This window comes from Callospermophilus lateralis, chromosome 11, assembly GCF_048772815.1.
Source record: "Callospermophilus lateralis isolate mCalLat2 chromosome 11, mCalLat2.hap1, whole genome shotgun sequence".
NCBI classification, from domain to species: domain Eukaryota; kingdom Metazoa; phylum Chordata; class Mammalia; order Rodentia; family Sciuridae; genus Callospermophilus; species Callospermophilus lateralis.
In genome coordinates, this window is record NC_135315.1 from 47,083,709 (window position 1) to 47,102,529 (window position 18,821).

Below are 18,821 nucleotides of genomic sequence, written 5' to 3' on the forward strand. Positions count from 1 at the left end.
AAGGAGCATGGGGGTGGAGACAGGGTCCCAACTTTGAGAGCTCTCAGGGTATTGTAGGAGATGCTCCAAACTCTGCCACTTCTCTTGTAACACTGCAGCTGCTAGGGCCTCATGGGGAGGGAGCCACCAATTTGAGGACGCTTCTCCCAGGACAGTTCAGTTTATATCTGGGGCCCGGGTGGGGAAGGTCTGCACCTTTAGCCCACCTCTGTCTAGATGGATCACTTCTGCTCCCCTCCTTGTTCTTTCTCACACCCTCCAACACCATGGCTGATTTTCTCCACTTTGCTGTCCCAGGGTCTGGCCCATCTCCATGCCCACAAGGTGATCCATCGAGACATCAAAGGGCAAAATGTGCTGCTGACAGAGAATGCTGAGGTCAAGCTAGGTACGTTGCTTTACTGCAAGACCCTCCTACTGGGCAGAGAATGGGGTGTCTCAGGTCTAATGCCTGTATCCTGAGGAGGTCTACTTCCTCCCTTCCTGTCTTCTGCCCTGGGATGCCTCCCTCCTCCCTTCTGATGAAAAGCACTTGAGAAGCTTCTCACCTGCCATCTATTGGGCTCCCAGTACTGTGCATCTGTCAGAGGGAGATGGGGTATCATGACCCTTACTGCCTGGGATGCTGTCCCTTGATCCCCAGGATATAGGAAGGCTTGTCAAGTTCTCCAGGACATTGATGGGGGAGTGCTGAGGGTTTCTAAGCACTCTCAGAGATGGGGCCAGGGCCTCAGCTGCCTCAGCTGCTGTGCACACGGGACCTGAGTCAAGGGAGCAGAAGGGGACTCCCTGTGCTGACATCCCCTTCTCCCATCTCACAGTGGATTTTGGGGTGAGTGCTCAGCTGGACCGCACTGTGGGCAGGCGGAATACTTTCATTGGGACCCCATACTGGATGGCCCCGGAGGTTATCGCCTGTGATGAGAATCCTGATGCCACCTATGATTACAGGGTATGACATGGGAAGGTGGAACATGGGGCCCACAGGGAAAGGAAGTGAGATGGGGAGGATGGGGAGGTTGAAAGTTTGGGCGCATGAACAGAGTGGGGGGAAAAAAGTGAAAATGTGGTGACATGTTCCTAGTAAAGAACGTTTTACGGCAAGGAAAGGATAGATGGGAAAATAGGATCATTTGGAGGACAGGGGCCTCAGGAAGGGATCCTAAAGGGGCTGGAGATGATGGGCAGAGAGAGGTTACTGGGCAGAATTGTCAGGAATATTCACCTGTCCCTTCCTCTCTCCCCTCCTTAGAGTGACATATGGTCTCTAGGAATTACAGCCATCGAGATGGCAGAGGGAGCCCCCCGTAAGTGCTGAGTCTGTCCTGGGTAGGATGGGAAAGAAGGGAGGGGGCCCAGAGAGTGGCTATAAGGAGGAGGTAGTCCTGGGAGGTCATGTTGAGGAGAGTTGTCCTTTGGGCCCTCAGTGTGGAGAAGGGATTGATGGTGTCTCTTCTTGTCCCAGCTCTGTGTGACATGCATCCAATGCGAGCCCTCTTCCTCATCCCTCGGAACCCTCCACCCAGGCTGAAGTCCAAGAAATGGTAAGTCTCTGAGGGCTTGGGGTCTGAAAAAAGAGGTCTCTGGGCAGGGTGACCCCCACCCTAATACTCTTCTGGTGTATGTGATCTGCCCCGTGGAAGAGGTATGGGTGGTGGGTGGTGATGGATTGGGAAGTGGAGCTGCCAGGAGGAAAGTCATGGTGGCTTTGGGGCAAGTGGTCCACCCTCTTCCTCCTGCAACCCTCCCCTTCCAAGGGAGGCCCCCCAGTGTGAGCCACCACTGTTTCCAGGTCTAAGAAGTTCATTGACTTCATTGACACCTGTCTCATCAAGACTTATCTGAGCCGCCCGCCAACAGAACAGCTGCTCAAGTTTCCCTTCATCCGCGACCAGCCCACGGAGCGGCAGGTCCGCATCCAGCTCAAGGACCACATTGACCGGTCCCGGAAGAAGCGGGGTGAGAAAGGTCAGTGGGCAGGTAGGAGGTGGTGGGTCTTAGGAGATACCTCAGCCCCCACTCCCTTCAGCCCTGACTCCTCGAGGCTCCGCTTCATACGCACCTCCCAGATCTCAGCTCTCCTCCAATATCTCCTTTCTCAAACTTTCAGCCCCAGATGGGTTTTTAACCACTTGATCTGAGTCAGCCTTCCAAATGAGGATCGCCCTTTCACATCCTGGCAGATCTCACACTGAGCGCATGCATGTGTCAGTGCATGTGCACATCTGCCCCATGCCCCCTCCTGTGGGGTCGTGCCCCCATCTCTGTCCTGGCCCACACCTGAGACCCCTCCCTCCCCACTGCTCTGGGGAGGCAGATGGAGCCTCATGCTGGTTATCCGACAGACCTTTACTAGTTATCCCTGTCTAAGGTTTCCCTAGCCCAGGGTGGGATATGGGGCACTGGATGAAGAAACAGCGGTGATCTCCCCCTGCAGAGGAGACAGAATATGAGTACAGCGGCAGTGAAGAAGAAGATGACAGTCATGGAGAGGAAGGAGAGCCAAGGTGGGTTTGGCAGGTAGAGGGAAGAATTGGGGCCATCCTGTATTAGCTGAGGGGACAAGAATGGTCCTGGCTTTGAGGACTCTCAATCTGGTGGTGGTGCCATTAAAAAGGTAGATGCCTTATATACCAATTCCCTGAGTGCCAGAAAGAGATCAAATGAACACATGAGCCAGTGGTGAGGAGGGACGTGATTCAGGGATGCAGTGGGTACCGGCCAGAATATTAAAGACAAATCTCCTGGCCCCCTGGAAGTGGCCAGAGGCAGACTCTAGCAGTTAAAGCACCCACTCAGACAGGCACCCCAGGGATGAGGGGGGAACTAGCACGTCCTGACCCAGCACTCTTTTGTGACACTGACACAGCTCCATCATGAATGTGCCTGGGGAGTCCACGCTACGCAGGGAATTCCTCCGACTCCAGCAGGAGAATAAGAGCAACTCCGAGGCTTTAAAGCAACAGCAGCAGCTGCAGCAGCAGCAACAACGAGACCCCGAGGCACACATCAAACACTTGCTACACCAGCGGCAGCGTCGAATAGAGGAGCAAAAGGAGGAGCGGCGGCGGGTTGAGGAGGTAGGGCCGACCTCTGCCCTGGTCCCAACTATGGTTCCATTAAGGCAGCAGGAAGAACAAGGAGTGAGCTGGGTCGTCCCAACCCCACTTCTTTAAGACTTTTCTACAAAAGCTCTATCCTCTGTTATTAGAAGCTCAGTTTCCAGGCCTGGGTCCCCATCCACTGTCCCCCGTCCCCTCAGTCCTATGTGGTTGTACTGTCAACACCCTTCAGAGAACAGCCAGTTTCTGAAAGGTCATTGCGATTCCCTAGGACAAGACTGCTCCTCTCTTGGTTTCTGCTATAAACCTCTACTCTGGATGTATCTGGTTCCATGAGCTGCCAGGCTCAGGGAGAGGGATCTGTGTACCTGAGTGCACCTGTTCATCTTACTATCAGATGTGCTGCTGATCTACTCGGAACGGGAAAAGGACCCCTTCAAAGTCTCCTTTTATTTTTGGTTATTTTGGCTTGGATTAAACCCAGGGGTACTTTACCATTGAGCTATATGGGTCCTAGCTAAATTGCTGAGGTTGAGTTTAAACTCACAATCCTGTGGTTCAGTGGTAGAGCACTTGCCTAGCATGTGTGAGGCATTGGGTTTGATCCTCAGCACCATATATAATAAAATAAAAGTCCATTGACAGGGCTGGGGATGTGGCTCAAGTGGTAGCGCGCTCACCTGGGATGCGTGCGGCTCGGGTTCGATACTCAGCACCACGTACAAACAAAGATGTTGTGTCCGCCAAGTACTAAAAAATAAATATTAAAAATTCTCTCTCTCTCTCTCCCTCTCTCGCTCACTCTTTCTTAAAAAAAAAAAAAAAAAGTCCATTGACAACTAAAAAGTATATATTAAAAAAAAAAACTCACAATTCTCCAGCCTCAGTATCCCAAGCCACTGTGATTACAGGTGTGTGCCACCAGAATCTTATTTTTAAATAAGTGTAGTTTTCTCTCTTTTCAACCAATTATAATATATTTGCATATACATACAGGTTTAAATTACTTATTTTGCAGGGGTACGGAGAATATAGATTTTTTTTTAAAATGCCTTAAATGAATGTATCTACCTAATTTCAAAGTTCATAGCTGGGCTTAACAAAAATAGGAGGCAAGGAACTTGTATAGCATCCACACCACCTATTACTCTCTCAAGTAGGCTCTGCAGAACAAAAAATAATCTGTAAGAAAGGCTGCTAAGACTCTTCCTCAGTTTTTAAATACATGTAGTGCTGGATAGCCTGAAACAGAATATGGGGTAACAAGTTATCTCCTGGAGAAGGCTGTCAGCAACTCATTGTAGAACAAGCACAAGTTCCTTCTTGTGTAAGGGCCCCTGGGACTGAGCTTGACTTTTTCTTGTATTGGGGAGCCCAGAATCATTGGTCAGGAAGATTCTGAAAGTCACAGGCAACCTGGGACTATGGATTAGTCAAGGCAGTTTCTTAAATCCAAAGGTTGCTTTTCTGTGTGTGGCTACCTGGTGCCCTCTGGTGGCCAAAGTGTGTCACTTGCACTCATTGTATTTGGACCTCTGGGCAAAGGTTGCTTTGAGTCCAGGAGTTGTGGGCACTGAGGTTATTGCAGATGAGCCTTGGTTTTGTTTTTTGTGGTGTGGAGTAATGGTTAGAGGAAGGTGTCATCCAATTCAGGCCCCCCCAAGGACAAATCAGCTCTTAGCCTCTGGTCCCCTGCTCACAGCTACCTTAAACAAACCATTTTCCCCCAAGCCAAGCCCTTACAGCCTCTGGCACAGGGGCAGGTATATTTGCAGAAACATGTTAAAGCAGTCCTCTCCACCACCTCTAGCAAGCAAGAAGACCTGCTCCTGTTCATGGAGGACCCCCTTTCTGGGCTGGACTGTCTTAACATCTGGCATGGTCCAAAGACCACTTTGTCTTTGGTTCACAGCAACAGCGGCGGGAGCGAGAACAGCGGAAGCTGCAGGAGAAGGAGCAGCAGCGGAGATTGGAGGACATGCAGGCCCTGCGGAGGGAGGAGGAGCGGCGGCAGGCAGAGCGGGAGCAGGTACGGGCCGCCAGCGCACACTACACACCCGCCTCCCTCTCCACCTGCCCCGTCCTCCCCGTCCACCCTCCCCCTGCTCCTGCTGCCTGCCTCCCCTGCTCCCTTGTGCCCTTCCCCCTTGGCTCCCCTACCCCTAGATTTCCCCTATCTTTTCTAGCTTCACTCTTTCTCTCTGTTTTCTCCCACCCTTCAACCCCCAACCCTGGCTCCCTGCCCTCCTCCTGTCTCTGTGCCTTCATTCCCCATCTCTCTGACCATCCCTGACTCCTCCCCTGCACCTTCCCTCATGGCCCCCACCCGCTTCCTCCTCATTCCCTGTGCCCTCTTCTTCCCATCTGTGCTGCGTCACCCCCACCCCCACCCCCACCCTGGGGCTCATCTTCCCTGCTCCTCCTCATCCTCACCCTGCTGATCGCTCCCTTCGCCGCCGCCGCTGCCCCTCCTCTGCTGCCTCTCCCTCTTTCCCTGCCCTGTGCCCCCACCCCCGCCCCCCAGGAATATATTCGTCACAGGCTAGAGGAGGAGCAGCGACAGCTCGAGATCCTTCAGCAACAGCTGCTCCAGGAACAGGCCCTACTGCTGGTAATGGGGTCCCTTGGCGTCCTTGGGAAGATTCCATCCAGAGCTGCTTTGATGGACTGGGATGGGAACACTTCAGGGGAAAGGACTCACCCAAGACATCACAGGAAAGCAGCTCTTGTCTAGGCAGTTGGAGGAAAGAAAGGGCATGCCTGCTCTAATTTCCATGGTCACACCCTGCTGAGCCCTCTTTCCCTACCCTTGGGCCCAGGAATACAAGCGGAAGCAGCTGGAGGAGCAGAGGCAATCAGAACGGCTCCAGAGGCAGCTGCAGCAGGAGCATGCCTACCTCAAGTCCCTGCAGCAGCAGCAGCAACAGCAGCAGCTTCAGAAGCAGCAGCAGCAGCAGCAGATCCTGCCTGGGGACAGGAAGCCTCTGTATCATTATGGTCGAGGCATTAATCCCGCTGATAAGCCAGCCTGGGCCCGAGAGGTACTTACTGTCTTCTTTGCCTCCTGAGATTCTGTCCATCAGACCCACTGTTCCAGCCCTGGAGAGTGCAAAAAGCAGTTGTTCCCCAGTAGTGGGCTTTGATTAGGGGAAGGGAGCACCAACACAGGCTGTAGGACTGGGGCTGTTAGAGCAGGTGGGGATCTACATTTTGAGACCAGGAAGGTAAGAGTTGGCCTGCTTGACAGCCCTTTGTATCATAGGTGGAAGAAAGAACGAGGATGAACAAGCAGCAGAACTCTCCCTTGGCCAAGACGAAGCCAAGCAGCACAGGGCCAGAGCCCCCAACCCCCCAGGCCTCTCCTGGCCCTCCAGGACCCCTTTCCCAAACTCCTCCTATGCAGAGGCCGGTGGAGCCCCAGGAGGGACCGCACAAGGTGAGTCTCTCCATTCCTGTCATAACACACACACACACAGGTAGTCAGACTCAGAGTACACGTGTGCACGTCCATACATACATTCACTGGATCAGAGAGCAAATGCCACATGGGCACAGACAGTCCGCTGCCTGCTTGCTGCTATGAGCTTGGATGTGTTTTTATCTGTTCTTGGGCTACATGAAACCTGTGCCCTTTGATGGGGGCAAGTAATGCCTCTTCTCAGCCCAGACCCCAACTGGCAGGTGGGGATGTGCCACAGAGCAGGCAGCCCACCCTCCTGGTCTCTCCCTGCAGAGCCTGGTGGCACACCGGGTCCCACTGAAGCCATATGCAGCACCTGTACCCCGATCCCAGTCCCTGCAGGACCAGCCCACCCGAAACCTGGCTGCCTTCCCAGCCTCCCACGACCCTGACCCAGCAGTCCCTACACCAACTGCCACGCCCAGTGCCCGCGGAGCTGTCATTCGCCAGAATTCAGACCCCACCTCCGAAGGGCCTGGACCCAGCCCGAACCCCCCCTCCTGGGTCCGGCCAGATAATGAGGCCCCACCCAAGGTAAGGACAGCCCTGTGGGGTCCAGGAAAAAGCAGAGAAATAGTGACAGGAAAGAAAGGAAGGAGAACAGATGGGCACGCAAGATGGAAAGAGAATTTCGAGTGGGAAAGGCCCATGCCCTGCGGGGTGAACTGGCCAGACTGAAGGCACAAGGCTGGGTCATGTAACTCCTTGTGCTGAATGTGGTGGGGTGGAAAAGCACCGGGGTGCTTCAAGCACTGGGGCAGCCTTCTGAGTGAGAATCCCAGCTCTGCCGTCTCCCGGCTTCATAACCAGGACTTACTAACTCCCAAAAAAGCTAGGGACCACACCTCAGGGCTGCGGAGGTGTCTTGTGTTCTGAGTGCCCGGGCAGGGCTGGCACGGGGTGTGCTGACCATGCTCTCTCCTTTCCAGGTGCCTCAGAGGACCTCATCTATTGCCACTGCCCTTAACACCAGTGGGGCCGGAGGGTCCCGGCCAGCTCAAGCTGTCCGTGCCAGGTAACATCTGGGTGGAGTCAGGTGGCAGCCTAGGGAATAGGGGACTTTACCAAGTTACCCACTTAGGGGTAGGCAAGCCCTGACCCAGTCACCTTAGTCCCTTTGCCCCGGCACCCTGTGCTCCCTCCACAGACCTCGCAGCAACTCCGCCTGGCAAATCTATCTGCAAAGGCGGGCAGAGCGGGGCACCCCCAAGCCTCCAGGGCCCCCTGCTCAGCCCCCTGGCCCGCCCAACGCCTCTAGGTAATGGAGTTGTCCCTCCACTAACTCCCACCTCTCACTTCTGCCACCTGCTTCCCTCTGGTGATGGTTCCCTCTGCAGTGCAGCTTGACACCCCAGAGGGGAGCCCCTATCTCCCTCACCCTCACTCTACCCCTTCACAGTAACCCTGACCTCAGGAGGAGTGACCCAGGCTGGGAGCGTTCGGACAGCGTCCTCCCTGCCTCTCATGGGCACCTCCCCCAGGCCGGCTCGCTGGAGCGAAACCGAAACCGAGTGGGAGGTACGTGAGCCTGGCCCGATGGCCTGCTCTGGGCCCCGATGGCCTGCCCTGGGCCTGGACAACCTGATCACCACAGGCCTGCCTTTGTGAACTAGAACACCCACAGGGTGTGGGGGACCTGGATGGACATGGAACATGTTACTGAGCTCTGGGCTCAGGGCCAAGGGATCAGCCGAGGGTATAGGCTTGAGGCCATCCCTGTCCAGGTGTCAGTGACCACTCTTCTCTCACCCTGCTGTGTCCAGCCTCCACCAAACTGGACAGCTCCCCAGTGCTCTCCCCTGGGAACAAAGCCAAGCCTGATGACCACCGCTCACGGCCAGGCCGGCCCGCAGTGAGTCATCTGGTGGCAGGCGTGGCCCTGCTTTACCGTGGACCGGGCTTAGGGGCAGGATGTGGAGGAGCCTCCAGAGCCCCAGGGGCTGGGTGTCAGGGGGCCTTCACTAATGCACATGAGAGGAAGGACTGTGGGGGTCATAGATGGCATGTCCACATCACTAACCTCTCTTAACCCTCTCTCCTGCCTCTTCCTGGCTGCCTTTCTTCCCCTGCGGCCCCTCCCAGAGCTATAAGCGAGCGATTGGTGAGGTTAGTGAGGGGCCACTGTGGGAGCCCTCTCCTGCTTCCTGCCCTGGTCTGCACTGGTGCCCTTTGTACCTCCTCTGCCCCAGCCCCTTTGTGTCCTCCCCCCTCCTCTCACACCTCTCCTCCCCTGCAGGATTTTGTGTTACTCAAAGAGAGAACCTTGGATGAGGCCCCGCGGCCTCCCAAGAAAGCCATGGACTATTCATCATCCAGTGAGGAGGTGGAGAGCAGCGAAGATGATGAGGAAGAAGGCGATGGCGAACCATCAGAGGGGAGCAGAGACACCCCTGGGGGCCGGTAATGATAGGTGGGGAGGAGAGGTGGGGCTGTGAACAGGCCTGAGGGCGAGTGGTCCCCATTCTCTGGAGCATCGGGTGGAGGTTCTGGGTTTCTGCTCGTCCACTGTGGTGGGACTTTCTAGGTGCCTCTGAACCAATCTGCCCTGAGTACCATGCAGGGAGAGCCTGACTGCTTAGTGAAGGCTGAGCAAGTCGTGGGTTTTTTGTTTTGTTTTGATGGTGCTGGGGATCGAACCGAGGGCCTTGTGCATGTGAGGCAAGCACTCTACCAACTGAGCTATATCCCCAGCCCAGAACAGGTCATGTTTTGAAGAGAAACTGGAAGCCTGAGTCTTTGGCTCGCCTCTGCTTCCTGTGGCACTTGTGTGTGGCAGGCAGGATTTGGAGGGCCGCCTTCCTCTCTCCCACAGCAGCGATGGAGACACAGACAGTGTCAGCACCATGGTGGTTCATGACGTCGAGGAGATAGCCGGGACTCAGCCCCCATATGGGGGTGGCACCATGGTGGTTCGGCGTGTGAGTGGGCCTCCCGCCCTTCCCCATGTCTGTGGCGTACCCTCCTCTGTCCCAGGACCAAACTTTTCCTCTGTTCTGCAGACTCCCGAAGAGGAGCGAAGCCTGCTGCATGCTGATAGCAATGGCTACACAAACCTTCCAGATGTGGTTCAGCCCAGCCACTCGCCAACCGAGAACAGCAAAGGTCAAAGCCCCCCCTCCAAGGATGGGGGCAGTGATGTAAGTGGGCTGGAACAGGCCCATAGGGTAAGAACCCTGCAATGGCAGGAGAGCTGAGGGGGGCTGGGGCACTGTGGTAAGAGGGGTAGATGGGTTGGGCACTGTGAGCTTCTCAGTGAGGACCTGAGGCCTGGGAACGAGAGGGGCAGGGCCACAGGCTGGGATCTTATTTGTTTGACTAACTACTACCACTGCCCCCAAACAGTACCAGTCTCGTGGACTAGTAAAGGCCCCTGGCAAGAGCTCGTTCACCATGTTTGTGGATCTAGGGATCTACCAGCCAGGAGGCAGTGGGGACACCATTCCTATCACAGGTGAGGAAAGGAAATCTGCCAAGGGGCGGGCCCCAGAGGTGGCCTGGAGGAGAATGCAGGTGTCCCTGAGGACGTGGCTTTACAGAGTACAGGCAGGAACTCTCCTTTGGGCCTCAACTTCTTCTCTGGCACAGAGGCAGGGAGACTTCTGAGACCCCTTGACAGAGGAGGCACATGCTCAGAATGGTGGCCAAGGGACCTGGGCAGAAGTACAAAATGAATAAATGACAATTAGGATTTGAACCAAGCCTTTTTTTTCCCCTTTTTTTCTTTTTAATTTATTTTGGTAGTTGTAGACGGACAGAATGCCTTTATTTGTTTATTTTCATGTGGTGCTGAGAATTGAACCCAGTACCTCACGCATGCTAGGCAAGCGCTCTGACGCTGAGCCACAACCCCAGCCCTTGAACCAAGTCTTTTAACCTTGTACCTCTTCCTTGCACCTCCCTGTTCAACAGTCTTTCCCTTCCCTTCTGAATATTCTGAGGTACCAAGGCCATGTGTAGGGGGTTGGAGATAAAGAGATAGGTGAGAGGGCTGCAGCCTACCCTCCCTCTTCTTCCTGGCAGCCCTAGTAGGTGGAGAAGGAGGTCGGCTAGATCAGCTACAGTACGACGTGAGGAAGGGCTCTGTGGTCAATGTGAACCCCACCAACACCCGGGCTCACAGTGAAACTCCCGAGATTCGCAAGTACAAGAAACGATTCAATTCTGAGATCCTCTGTGCAGCCCTTTGGGGTAAGCCAGGCCAAGAAGGCTGAAGAGGGGTCTAACACAACTCCTGTGCTCACAGTCAGGTGAGGGTCCTGGCTCTGCTTCTGACCTACCCGAGGGCTCCTGTTGCAGGGGTCAACCTGCTGGTGGGCACAGAGAATGGGTTGATGTTGCTGGATCGAAGCGGGCAGGGCAAGGTGTATGGGCTCATTGGGCGGCGACGCTTCCAGCAAATGGACGTACTGGAAGGGCTCAACTTGCTCATCACCATCTCAGGTATGTATGTGGAGTGGGGGGAGGGGCTCAGCTCCTTGGCTTTGTCACCATCTTCAGCCTGGGGAGGAGGGCAACCTTGGTCCAGGAGCCAGAAGGTGGGGCCACACTTGCGGTTTACAGACAGGATGGTGGGAGGCAGCAGCTGGACCTCCAGTGAGGACGGGAGTGTGTGTGTGTGTGTGTGTATATGTGTGTCCACCCCTCAGGGAAAAGGAACAAACTGCGGGTGTATTACCTGTCCTGGCTCCGGAACAAGATTCTGCACAATGACCCAGAAGTGGAGAAGAAGCAGGGCTGGACCACTGTGGGGGACATGGAGGGCTGCGGGCACTATCGTGTCGGTAAGGATGTTAACAGAGTGGCCAAGGAGAAAAAGAGCCTGGGCTAAAAGCTGGGAGAGCCTGAAAGCTGGACACGTGGTCCTGGGCTTGGGGCAGCTTGGTGGCAGGCCCAGAGGGGCCTGAGAAAGGAAGTTCCTGCATCTGTCTGTCTTTCCTGCCTCTAGTGAAATATGAGCGTATTAAGTTCCTGGTCATTGCCCTGAAGAGTTCAGTGGAGGTGTACGCCTGGGCCCCCAAGCCCTACCACAAATTCATGGCCTTCAAGGTAATCTCAGCCTCAGCCCCATGACACCCTTTCACCGTCTGGCTTCTCCACCTGTTCCCCTAATTCCTCCTCTCCTCCACAGTCCTTTGCTGACCTCCCTCACCGTCCTCTGCTGGTTGACCTGACAGTAGAGGAAGGACAGAGGCTCAAGGTCATCTATGGCTCCAGTGCCGGCTTCCATGCTGTGGATGTAGACTCGGGGAACAGCTACGACATCTACATCCCTGTGCATGTGAGCTTGGTGGGGCTGTGGGGAGAGTGGGACCACCCAGTCTGGGCACCAGACCATGGGGACACAGCCCACCCTTCTCCTCCTCAGATCCAGAGCCAGATCACGCCCCACGCCATCATCTTCCTCCCCAACACTGATGGCATGGAAATGCTGCTGTGCTACGAGGACGAGGGTGTCTACGTCAACACGTATGGGCGGATCATTAAGGATGTGGTGCTGCAGTGGGGAGAGATGCCCACCTCTGTAGGTGAGTGATGACCACCCTCCAAGCCACTTGCCCCTCAGGTGGCACAGGAGAGTAGCCTGCTCACTGCCCCTCCTCCACCTTCTCCCCACAGCCTACATCTGCTCCAACCAGATAATGGGCTGGGGTGAGAAAGCCATTGAGATCCGTTCTGTGGAGACGGGCCACCTGGACGGGGTCTTCATGCACAAACGGGCCCAGAGGCTCAAGTTCTTGTGTGAGCGGAATGACAAGGTGGGAAGCTCTTTCTCTTATCTAAAGGTCCCTGGGCAGAGATCTGGGGAGGGAATGGCTGTGGTGTCTTCCTGAAAAGAGATCTTTAGAAACAGTGTGCAGGCCTAACATCTGCCTTACCTCCCCTTTGGTTCTGAGAGCTTTTCTGATGCCTCCTCCCCTGGGATCTAGTAGCATACCTCTGCCTTTTGTGGGGCTGGAAGAGGCACCCCAGTCTCATTCTGCAGTTTATTACTTCCTCTGTCTCTCCCCAGTTGAGACCCCTCACCCCAACCCTTGGTGACTTCTTCTCCTACCCAGGTGTTTTTTGCCTCAGTCCGCTCCGGGGGCAGCAGCCAAGTTTACTTCATGACTCTGAACCGTAACTGCATCATGAACTGGTGACGGGGCCCTGGGCTGGGGCTGCCCCACACTGGACCCAGCTCTTCCCCCACAGCCAGACTTCCCAGGCCGCCCCTATTTCCCCTCCCTGGGCTTTTGCTTTTACTGGTTTGATTCACTGGAGCCTGCTGGGAACGTGACCTCTGACCCCTGATGCTTTTGTGATCACGTGACCATCCTCTTCCCCAACATGTTCTCTCCCCACAACTGTGCCTGTCCCCAACTTCTGGGGAGGGACACAGCTTCCCCTTACCAGGAATTGAGTGGGCCTCGCCCCTCCCCCCTTTCTCCATTTAAGAGGAGAGTGCTTGGGGCTTAGATCCCTTTCCCCACTGCTGCTGACTGGGCAGGGCCCTGGACCCCTTTATTTGCACGTCAGGGGAGCCGGCTCCCCCCTTGAATGTACCAGACTCTGGGGGGGGGTCACTGGGCCCTAGGTTCTAGGGGGGTCACCAGCCACTCCAGGGGCAGGGACCATTTCCTCATTTTCTGAAAGCACTTTAATGATTCCCCTCCCCCCAAACCCCAGGGAATGGAGTGGGGACCCCGCCAGCCAAAACATTCCCCCCTTCCCAGCCCCCATCTCTTCTAGCCTCTCCCCTTCCCTGGTGGAGGGAGGGAGCAGGAAGCTCTCGCCCTCCGTGCCCCCCCTTGCTTGCATCTGTATATAGTGTGAGCAGCAAGTAGCCCTTTTCCTTCCCTTTCCCCTCCTCAATGTAGTGGCCTTGGATATCCCGTTTGTTAATAAAGACAATTCAACCAGCTCCCACCATTTCAGACCCCATATTATTCTGTTTTTTCTCATAACCCTGGATATTAGCCAGGGAGAGCATGCACCATTGGACTGGTAGGATTAGGGCTGGGGGACTGGGGGATGGAATCTGTGATGAGTAATTATGGAGGTGGAGTGGGCTGAGCCAAGAAAAACCTAGAAGACATGACAGGGCACACCAGGGCATCCTCAGCCACAGCCTTCAGTGGTGACCTTCACTGAGGGTATTGGGTCCCCACCCATTCTAGCAGAGTCAGGCCAAAGAAGCACAGGGCTTCCTACAAGTCCTGCAAAGGGGTCTCTCCTAATAGCTATTAACTGGATAAACATAACTTAGAAGCTCATAGGCCTGGAGTCACTAGGGCTGGGCTGGAGAAAAGCCCAGAGGTCAGCAAGGCTGAACTGAGGAGGGCAAGCCTTGCTTTCTGGAGGATTGGCACCAACAGCCTGCCTGAACCATCCACCCTCCACTTCTGTTGACACCTGGACAGGGGCCAGGCCTACCCACATGGTCACTGTGGTACCTCTTAGGAAGGGAACATAATACATAATGGCAGCCACTTGTTTTTTCAAAATCTATCTCCTGCTAGAGGTGGATGGGCAGTTGTAGTGGGAGCAGGTATAAGCTCAAGCTTGGATACAGGGTGGGTAGGGGAGACGAGGCACTTGGTTGAAGTAGCCACCAAGGAAGATGAGGCTGGAACCGACACTGAAGAGCACCAGCGCAGCCCAGAAACAGATGTTGTCAAGGGCCTTCCCCATGCGCACCCAGTCGGACACCTCCTGGGGAAGAGACAGTAAAGCTGAGTCCCTAAAGGAATATCTGCAAGAGCTAGGGGCACAGGAGACAGTGGGAGGCCTCTGTAGTTCCCCATCCTGCCTCTGGCTCCTAACCCACCTCACCAGTGGCCTCCTGGTCTCTAGTACTTTCAGCCACAAAGTTCACAGCATCCACACAGCAGCGGATCTCCGGGGCTGCAGCACCCAGACTCTGGCAGAGGGCAGCTGGCAGGGGCGAAAACCGGGCTGGGTCACTAGGTTTCCTCCACTTCGGATGCCCCCATTGGCCCGCTGGGGCCCGCTGTGCTCACCCGTCCAGGCCCCGTGCCGGTGCCTCTGCCCTTCAAACACGAGCTCACTCCGCGGCTTTTTCAGGATCAGCTCCTCTGCGCGGAGCAATATGCCCACCGACGATGCGCGCCTCGGGGTTGAGGCGGCCCGGGGAGCCTCAGGAGACTGGCGAGAGCCCAAGAGGCGCGGCAGCAATTCCAACAAAACCTGGGGCAGGGCAGGGATCAATTCCAAGCCCCATCTGCCACTCAAGGGCGATCCCCCTACCCCGCTCCCCACCCCACCGCCTCCTCCGCGGCTTACGTGGCGCAGCCTCTGGGACGTGGCATGAGTGGTGGGCGTCCGCAAAGACACATTAAGCACAATGACGCAATTCGTGACAATGAGCGTGGCAACCACCATGACGAAAATAAGATACCTGAGGATCCCCGAATTCATGACGTTACAACATACTGGCTTCTCTGATGTCACAAACACACCTCAAACCCTACCTGCTCCCCCTCGGTGAGGCCCTACTGCCTCTCCCACCACCTGTGGCAGCCATGAAGGGGACTCCTGGATCCCTAGACACTCTGCTGTGGGTCTACCACTTCCACAGCTCCACCGAGGTGAGGCTATGCGAACAGTACACCCTAAGGGCAGCCTAGGGAGGCTCAAAGGCACCCCACACCTAATGATGCCACTCATTCTCCAGGTGGCCCTCCAGCCCCCTCTTTTGTCTTCACTGGAGCTCGCTGTGGCTGCAGCCCACGAGTATCTGGAGCAGAAGTTCAGAGAACTGAAGTCTCTGGAGCCGCGGGAACCGCCTGCCCGGAAGCCCACCTTAGTGTTGGTGCTAAGAGAAGCCGCATCCAGCATCATGAATTTTGGCGCCACCTTGTTAGAGGTGCTGCACTAGGGATAGGGTGTGAGGAGGAGTGCGGGAAAAGGGACTGGGTAAGGGAATTAGGGCATCGAGGCAGAGACCTCGTCCCCTCTCTAGCCCCTATACTCCCAATGCAGATCTCAGCCCTGTGGGCGCAGCAGGAGATGCGGAGACTGGATAGCAGCGACAGCAGCACTGGCCTAGCCCTGAACTCCGGGGATCCAGGCAGAGCACTGGCGCGGGTAGCCCTGGCTGCCGGCCAGGGAGCTCAGCAAGCCGGGGCTGCAGCGGGTGCCAGCGCCAGGCTCCTGGTCCAGGGGGCATGGCTGTGCCTGTGTGGACGCGGTCTGCAAGGGTCCACCTCATTCCTGCAACAATGGCGACGCCAGCTGGGCCTTAGGATCCCCGGGGAACCGGTGAGTTCGGGATGAGAGGGACTGTGTTGAGGATCAGAGGTGGTGGGGCTGAGGAGGCACTGAAGACAACTATCCTCCACCAGAAATACTCAGGAGACATGAAGGTGGTGCCCAGAAGCAGTGAGGACACCAGGGAACCAGGAAATCCATCACAGACCCGGCCCCACACTGCATCCAAATAAAGCCAAGAGGGAAGGAAACTGCCAAAATTTCTAGAGTCCTTTGGTCTTGGCCTAGTCCCTACCCAGGCCGCCCTCGGTCCCACCCCCAAGCTTCCATGTCCAACTTTTCAGACTCCGACTTCTACATTGACCCTGCCTCCAACGCCAGAAATCACTCTGCCCTTACCTGCCCAGCAGCGGCACACTCAGAGACGTCTCTGGGATTTTCTGGGCAATTAGGAACAAGAAGACGGTCTGGGCGAGCAGGACGTTGATAGACACGGTGCATTTCTGGCCACCGGCTGGAGTGAACACCCAGTGAGAGCGGGCCTGACCCCGGGAGCGAGCCCAGGTTTAGGTTTGAGGCTACTCCTTACCCTGCGCTGGTAGAAAGTAGGCGAGCAGCACTAGGCCGGAGATGAGCACGCAAGGCACGATGATGTTAATGACGTAGAAAAGCGGCTTCCGGCGGATGATGAGCGAGTAAATGACGTCAGTTTCTCTCTGGCCGTCAGCGGAGCCGCTATCATAGTGGCGGATCATTCCTGGGCAGAAGTCGATGGCCCACTCGCCATTCTCTGCAGGATGGGAGGTACAGTCAGTCAACTCTGGCAAGTGGGGCATCCTGCGCTGCTCTCCGGCTGCACACCTGACCATGGAAACCTGTAACTTCTGGCCAAGAAAGAATGCAGCTGTCTGACCAGGGTTCATTGCTTGGGCCATGAACAGCGGGCAGAAAAGGGCAGTCCTAGCAAGGGTATGAAAAGATCACAATCAAGGAGCCAAAACTAAAGTGACAATCAGGAATTCAGAAAGGGGTCAAGCTAAGGCCGAGTTGCCTAAATATGTTCTCAGGATGCTTGGTTTGGGGCAATCCCACTCTAAAGAATCCCCTCTTTAGACCCCATCTAGAATTAGGTTTTTCAGAGCAAGAGGGAACTTCACCGGTAAAGGCCACTGTGTCGATATCTATCTTGTTAACGGCCTGGCCATCTTCATCCACTGCAAAGACGAACTCCACCTCTTTGGCATTGTATGTCTGAGAGCTGTGGAATCAGAACCAGGGACCCCACCCAGAAACTCAGACCTGGGTCCCTGCTGTGGGCCCCTACCTGGAAGCTTGGATATAGCCTAGAAATAAGGCTTCACCGCCTTACCCAGACCCCACCTGCACCCTCCTGCTTCCTTTTTGCTTTTGTTTTGTTGAAACAGAATCTTGCTGTGTTGTCCAAGCTGGCTTCCAACTCCTGGAATCAAGCAATCCTCCTGCCTCAGCCTCCAGAGTAGCTAAGACTACAGCTGCCCACCGTCCCCAACCCTACTTAGAACCCAACTCCAGCAGCCCACCCCATTCCAAGGCCTGGCTCTGCCTCCAGACAAAGCCTGGTCTCAGGAATCCCACTTCCCCATCCTGCTCCGCCCCCTGCTCCAGGCCCTTCCCACAATCATTCAGGCCTCTGAGTAACACTTCCCACCGGAAAATGAGTGAGCAGTTCTGCCAGTCGAAGGGGAAGTAGGTGACCTCCACGGCACAGGTGCTGCGGTAGATGGCTGGAGGCAACCAGCTCACGTAGCCACCCTCATAGATGAGTACATTGGCGTCGTAGGCCACCCCGAACTGGCCGTCAATACTGTGGGCTCAGAGAAACCGTGCTTTTTACACAAGTGGGTACACCTGTCCAAGCACCCAGCCACCCACCTCACCCAAGTCCTGCCCAGCCTCTGAGGCCGGCTCCCCTCCAGCCTGGTGGCCTGACTGATCCTTACTTGTTTTCCAGCACAATCTCTGGTAGCCACACGAGTTCTGAAGGGACCCGCAGGGTTTCTATGCCCCCAAAGTCATCCTTGCTGTAGTTGAATCGGTAATCATGCCAATCCTATGAAGAGTTGGGAGATGGAAAGACATGTACCCCACATTTCCCACCTGGTGCTGCCTCCAAGAAATTTGGGAGAAAAGGGTCTCCTGGGCAAGACCTCACACTGCTCCCCAGATTTGACTCACAATTCCAATCCAGACGCTGGTAGTAAGGGTCTCCTCCTTCTCGTTCTGCAGATAGGAGTTTGGGTGATTGAAACAGGATTTCAAGGCCAGAAATGAGCCTTAGGACAGAGTTCAGTAGTTGGGGCCAGAAATGGGATTTTAAGGTCAGGGTGGGAGTGGGACATCTTACCAATGATATGAGATTGGTCAGGGTGACCTTGAGGCTGATGGTAACAGTGTCCTCAGGCTCCTTCACTGGCCGGCATTCTGGGTCATAGTTGTCGAAGAGATGGTGATAAAGATTCAGCTCCTCATTCTTCCCCTCACCTCTGACTGGGATAAAATCAAGAAGGAAAGTTCACTGGACACAAAGAGGCAGGGGGGCTTCTCCTCCCTGCCCCTGTGGGTCTGCACAGGTCCCTGAGGCTCTGTATCTTTCTATAGCTGTCTCCTAAGCCAACCATATCCCACCTGGGGACCAAAGCTCTCGATTAGTCCCTTCATGTCAGTATTTCTGTGTATCCACTTGCTCCCTGACCCCTGTCCTTACCAACAAGCCCCAAGAGGAGTAGGGCACCAAGCAGAGCCCATGCCATCCTGCTGTCTGGTTCTGAGTTATTCTGAGCTTTGGCAGGGTTGATGGGGGACAGGCTAGGGTGCATGTGCGAGAGGGAGGAGGGTGTTAGTTCCGGGACCGGTTAGGGGACTGTCACCTAATCCTCTACCCACCCCTGCTGCAGCTGGGGACATTTTGGCTACATCTATTGGCAACTGCCCCACCTCATTCTGGCATCCTTTACCTGGTCTTCAGCCAGCTCCCCAGCTGCAGACCTAATCTCTCACAAAATGAGAAGGCTTTGAATAGCACCTGGAATCACAAGCCCACAGCAGGGTAT

At 55.4% G+C, this 18,821-nt stretch overlaps 3 protein-coding genes across 10 annotated transcripts in view; 2 read left to right on the plus strand and 1 right to left on the minus strand.

The window, feature by feature from the left end:
• The window catches only part of Mink1 (misshapen like kinase 1), a 50,132-nt gene extending 36,701 nt beyond the window's left edge, over positions 1-13,431 (plus strand). Inside the window, exons 6-33 of one of the 8 annotated variants that reach the window (XM_076870170.1) lie at positions 298-388; positions 822-952; positions 1,253-1,307; positions 1,466-1,544; positions 1,793-1,968; positions 2,438-2,507; positions 2,870-3,080; positions 4,975-5,091; positions 5,587-5,673; positions 5,882-6,103; positions 6,325-6,498; positions 6,796-7,056; positions 7,452-7,537; positions 7,670-7,780; positions 7,922-8,040; positions 8,286-8,374; positions 8,759-8,922; positions 9,335-9,440; positions 9,522-9,659; positions 9,865-9,973; positions 10,543-10,710; positions 10,819-10,962; positions 11,169-11,303; positions 11,468-11,568; positions 11,651-11,800; positions 11,888-12,047; positions 12,139-12,278; positions 12,579-13,431. In XM_076870170.1, coding sequence (XP_076726285.1) covers positions 298-388; positions 822-952; positions 1,253-1,307; positions 1,466-1,544; positions 1,793-1,968; positions 2,438-2,507; positions 2,870-3,080; positions 4,975-5,091; positions 5,587-5,673; positions 5,882-6,103; positions 6,325-6,498; positions 6,796-7,056; positions 7,452-7,537; positions 7,670-7,780; positions 7,922-8,040; positions 8,286-8,374; positions 8,759-8,922; positions 9,335-9,440; positions 9,522-9,659; positions 9,865-9,973; positions 10,543-10,710; positions 10,819-10,962; positions 11,169-11,303; positions 11,468-11,568; positions 11,651-11,800; positions 11,888-12,047; positions 12,139-12,278; positions 12,579-12,662 — 3,678 coding nt within the window. In that variant the 3' untranslated portion in view covers positions 12,663-13,431. Of the gene's footprint in view, positions 1-297; positions 389-821; positions 953-1,252; positions 1,308-1,465; positions 1,545-1,792; positions 1,969-2,437; positions 2,508-2,869; positions 3,081-4,974; positions 5,092-5,586; positions 5,674-5,881; positions 6,104-6,324; positions 6,499-6,795; positions 7,057-7,451; positions 7,538-7,669; positions 7,781-7,921; positions 8,041-8,285; positions 8,375-8,604; positions 8,629-8,758; positions 8,923-9,334; positions 9,441-9,521; positions 9,660-9,864; positions 9,974-10,542; positions 10,711-10,818; positions 10,963-11,168; positions 11,304-11,467; positions 11,569-11,650; positions 11,801-11,887; positions 12,048-12,138; positions 12,279-12,578 lie in introns of all 8 variants that reach the window. The other 7 variants (XM_076870162.1, XM_076870163.1, XM_076870165.1 and 4 more) reach the window with 7 other exon arrangements.
• Positions 13,432-13,871: 440 nt separating this feature from the next.
• On the minus strand, positions 13,872-18,530 carry Chrne (cholinergic receptor nicotinic epsilon subunit). Its single transcript, XM_076870171.1, has 12 exons — positions 18,476-18,530; positions 18,116-18,258; positions 17,947-17,991; positions 17,712-17,821; positions 17,420-17,575; positions 16,890-16,990; positions 16,322-16,522; positions 16,132-16,246; positions 14,806-14,920; positions 14,523-14,709; positions 14,330-14,436; positions 13,872-14,214 (listed from the first exon to the last, which is right to left on the minus strand). Exons 1-12 carry the CDS (start codon positions 18,519-18,521, stop codon positions 14,059-14,061), a joined length of 1,482 nt encoding a protein of 493 aa, XP_076726286.1. The 5' UTR covers positions 18,522-18,530; the 3' UTR covers positions 13,872-14,058.
• C11H17orf107 (chromosome 11 C17orf107 homolog) lies at positions 15,045-15,798 on the plus strand. The gene is made up of 3 exons (XM_076869185.1): positions 15,045-15,110; positions 15,197-15,388; positions 15,505-15,798. Exons 1-3 carry the CDS (start codon positions 15,045-15,047, stop codon positions 15,796-15,798), a joined length of 552 nt encoding a protein of 183 aa, XP_076725300.1.
• Positions 18,531-18,821: the final 291 nt, after the last annotated feature.

What these genes read in the sequence shown, in the direction of transcription:
- C11H17orf107 (XM_076869185.1), top strand. Translation starts at nt 15,045, where the DNA reads ATGAAGGGGACTCCTGGATCCCTAGACACTCTGCTGTGGGTCTACCAC. An exon ending in ACTTCCACAGCTCCACCGAG is followed by an intron (nt 15,111 to 15,196) that starts GTGAGGCTATGC and finishes CTCATTCTCCAG; the next exon opens with GTGGCCCTCCAGCCCCCTCT. An exon ending in TTGGCGCCACCTTGTTAGAG is followed by an intron (nt 15,389 to 15,504) that starts GTGCTGCACTAG and finishes CTCCCAATGCAG; the next exon opens with ATCTCAGCCCTGTGGGCGCA.
- Chrne (XM_076870171.1), bottom strand. Translation starts at nt 18,521, where the DNA reads ATGGCATGGGCTCTGCTTGGTGCCCTACTCCTCTTGGGGCTTGTTG. An exon ending in CCAGCGTCTGGATTGGAATT is followed by an intron (nt 17,822 to 17,946) that starts GTGAGTCAAATC and finishes AACTCTTCATAG; the next exon opens with GATTGGCATGATTACCGATT. An exon ending in CGACACAGTGGCCTTTACCG is followed by an intron (nt 16,523 to 16,889) that starts GTGAAGTTCCCT and finishes CCCATCCTGCAG; the next exon opens with AGAATGGCGAGTGGGCCATC.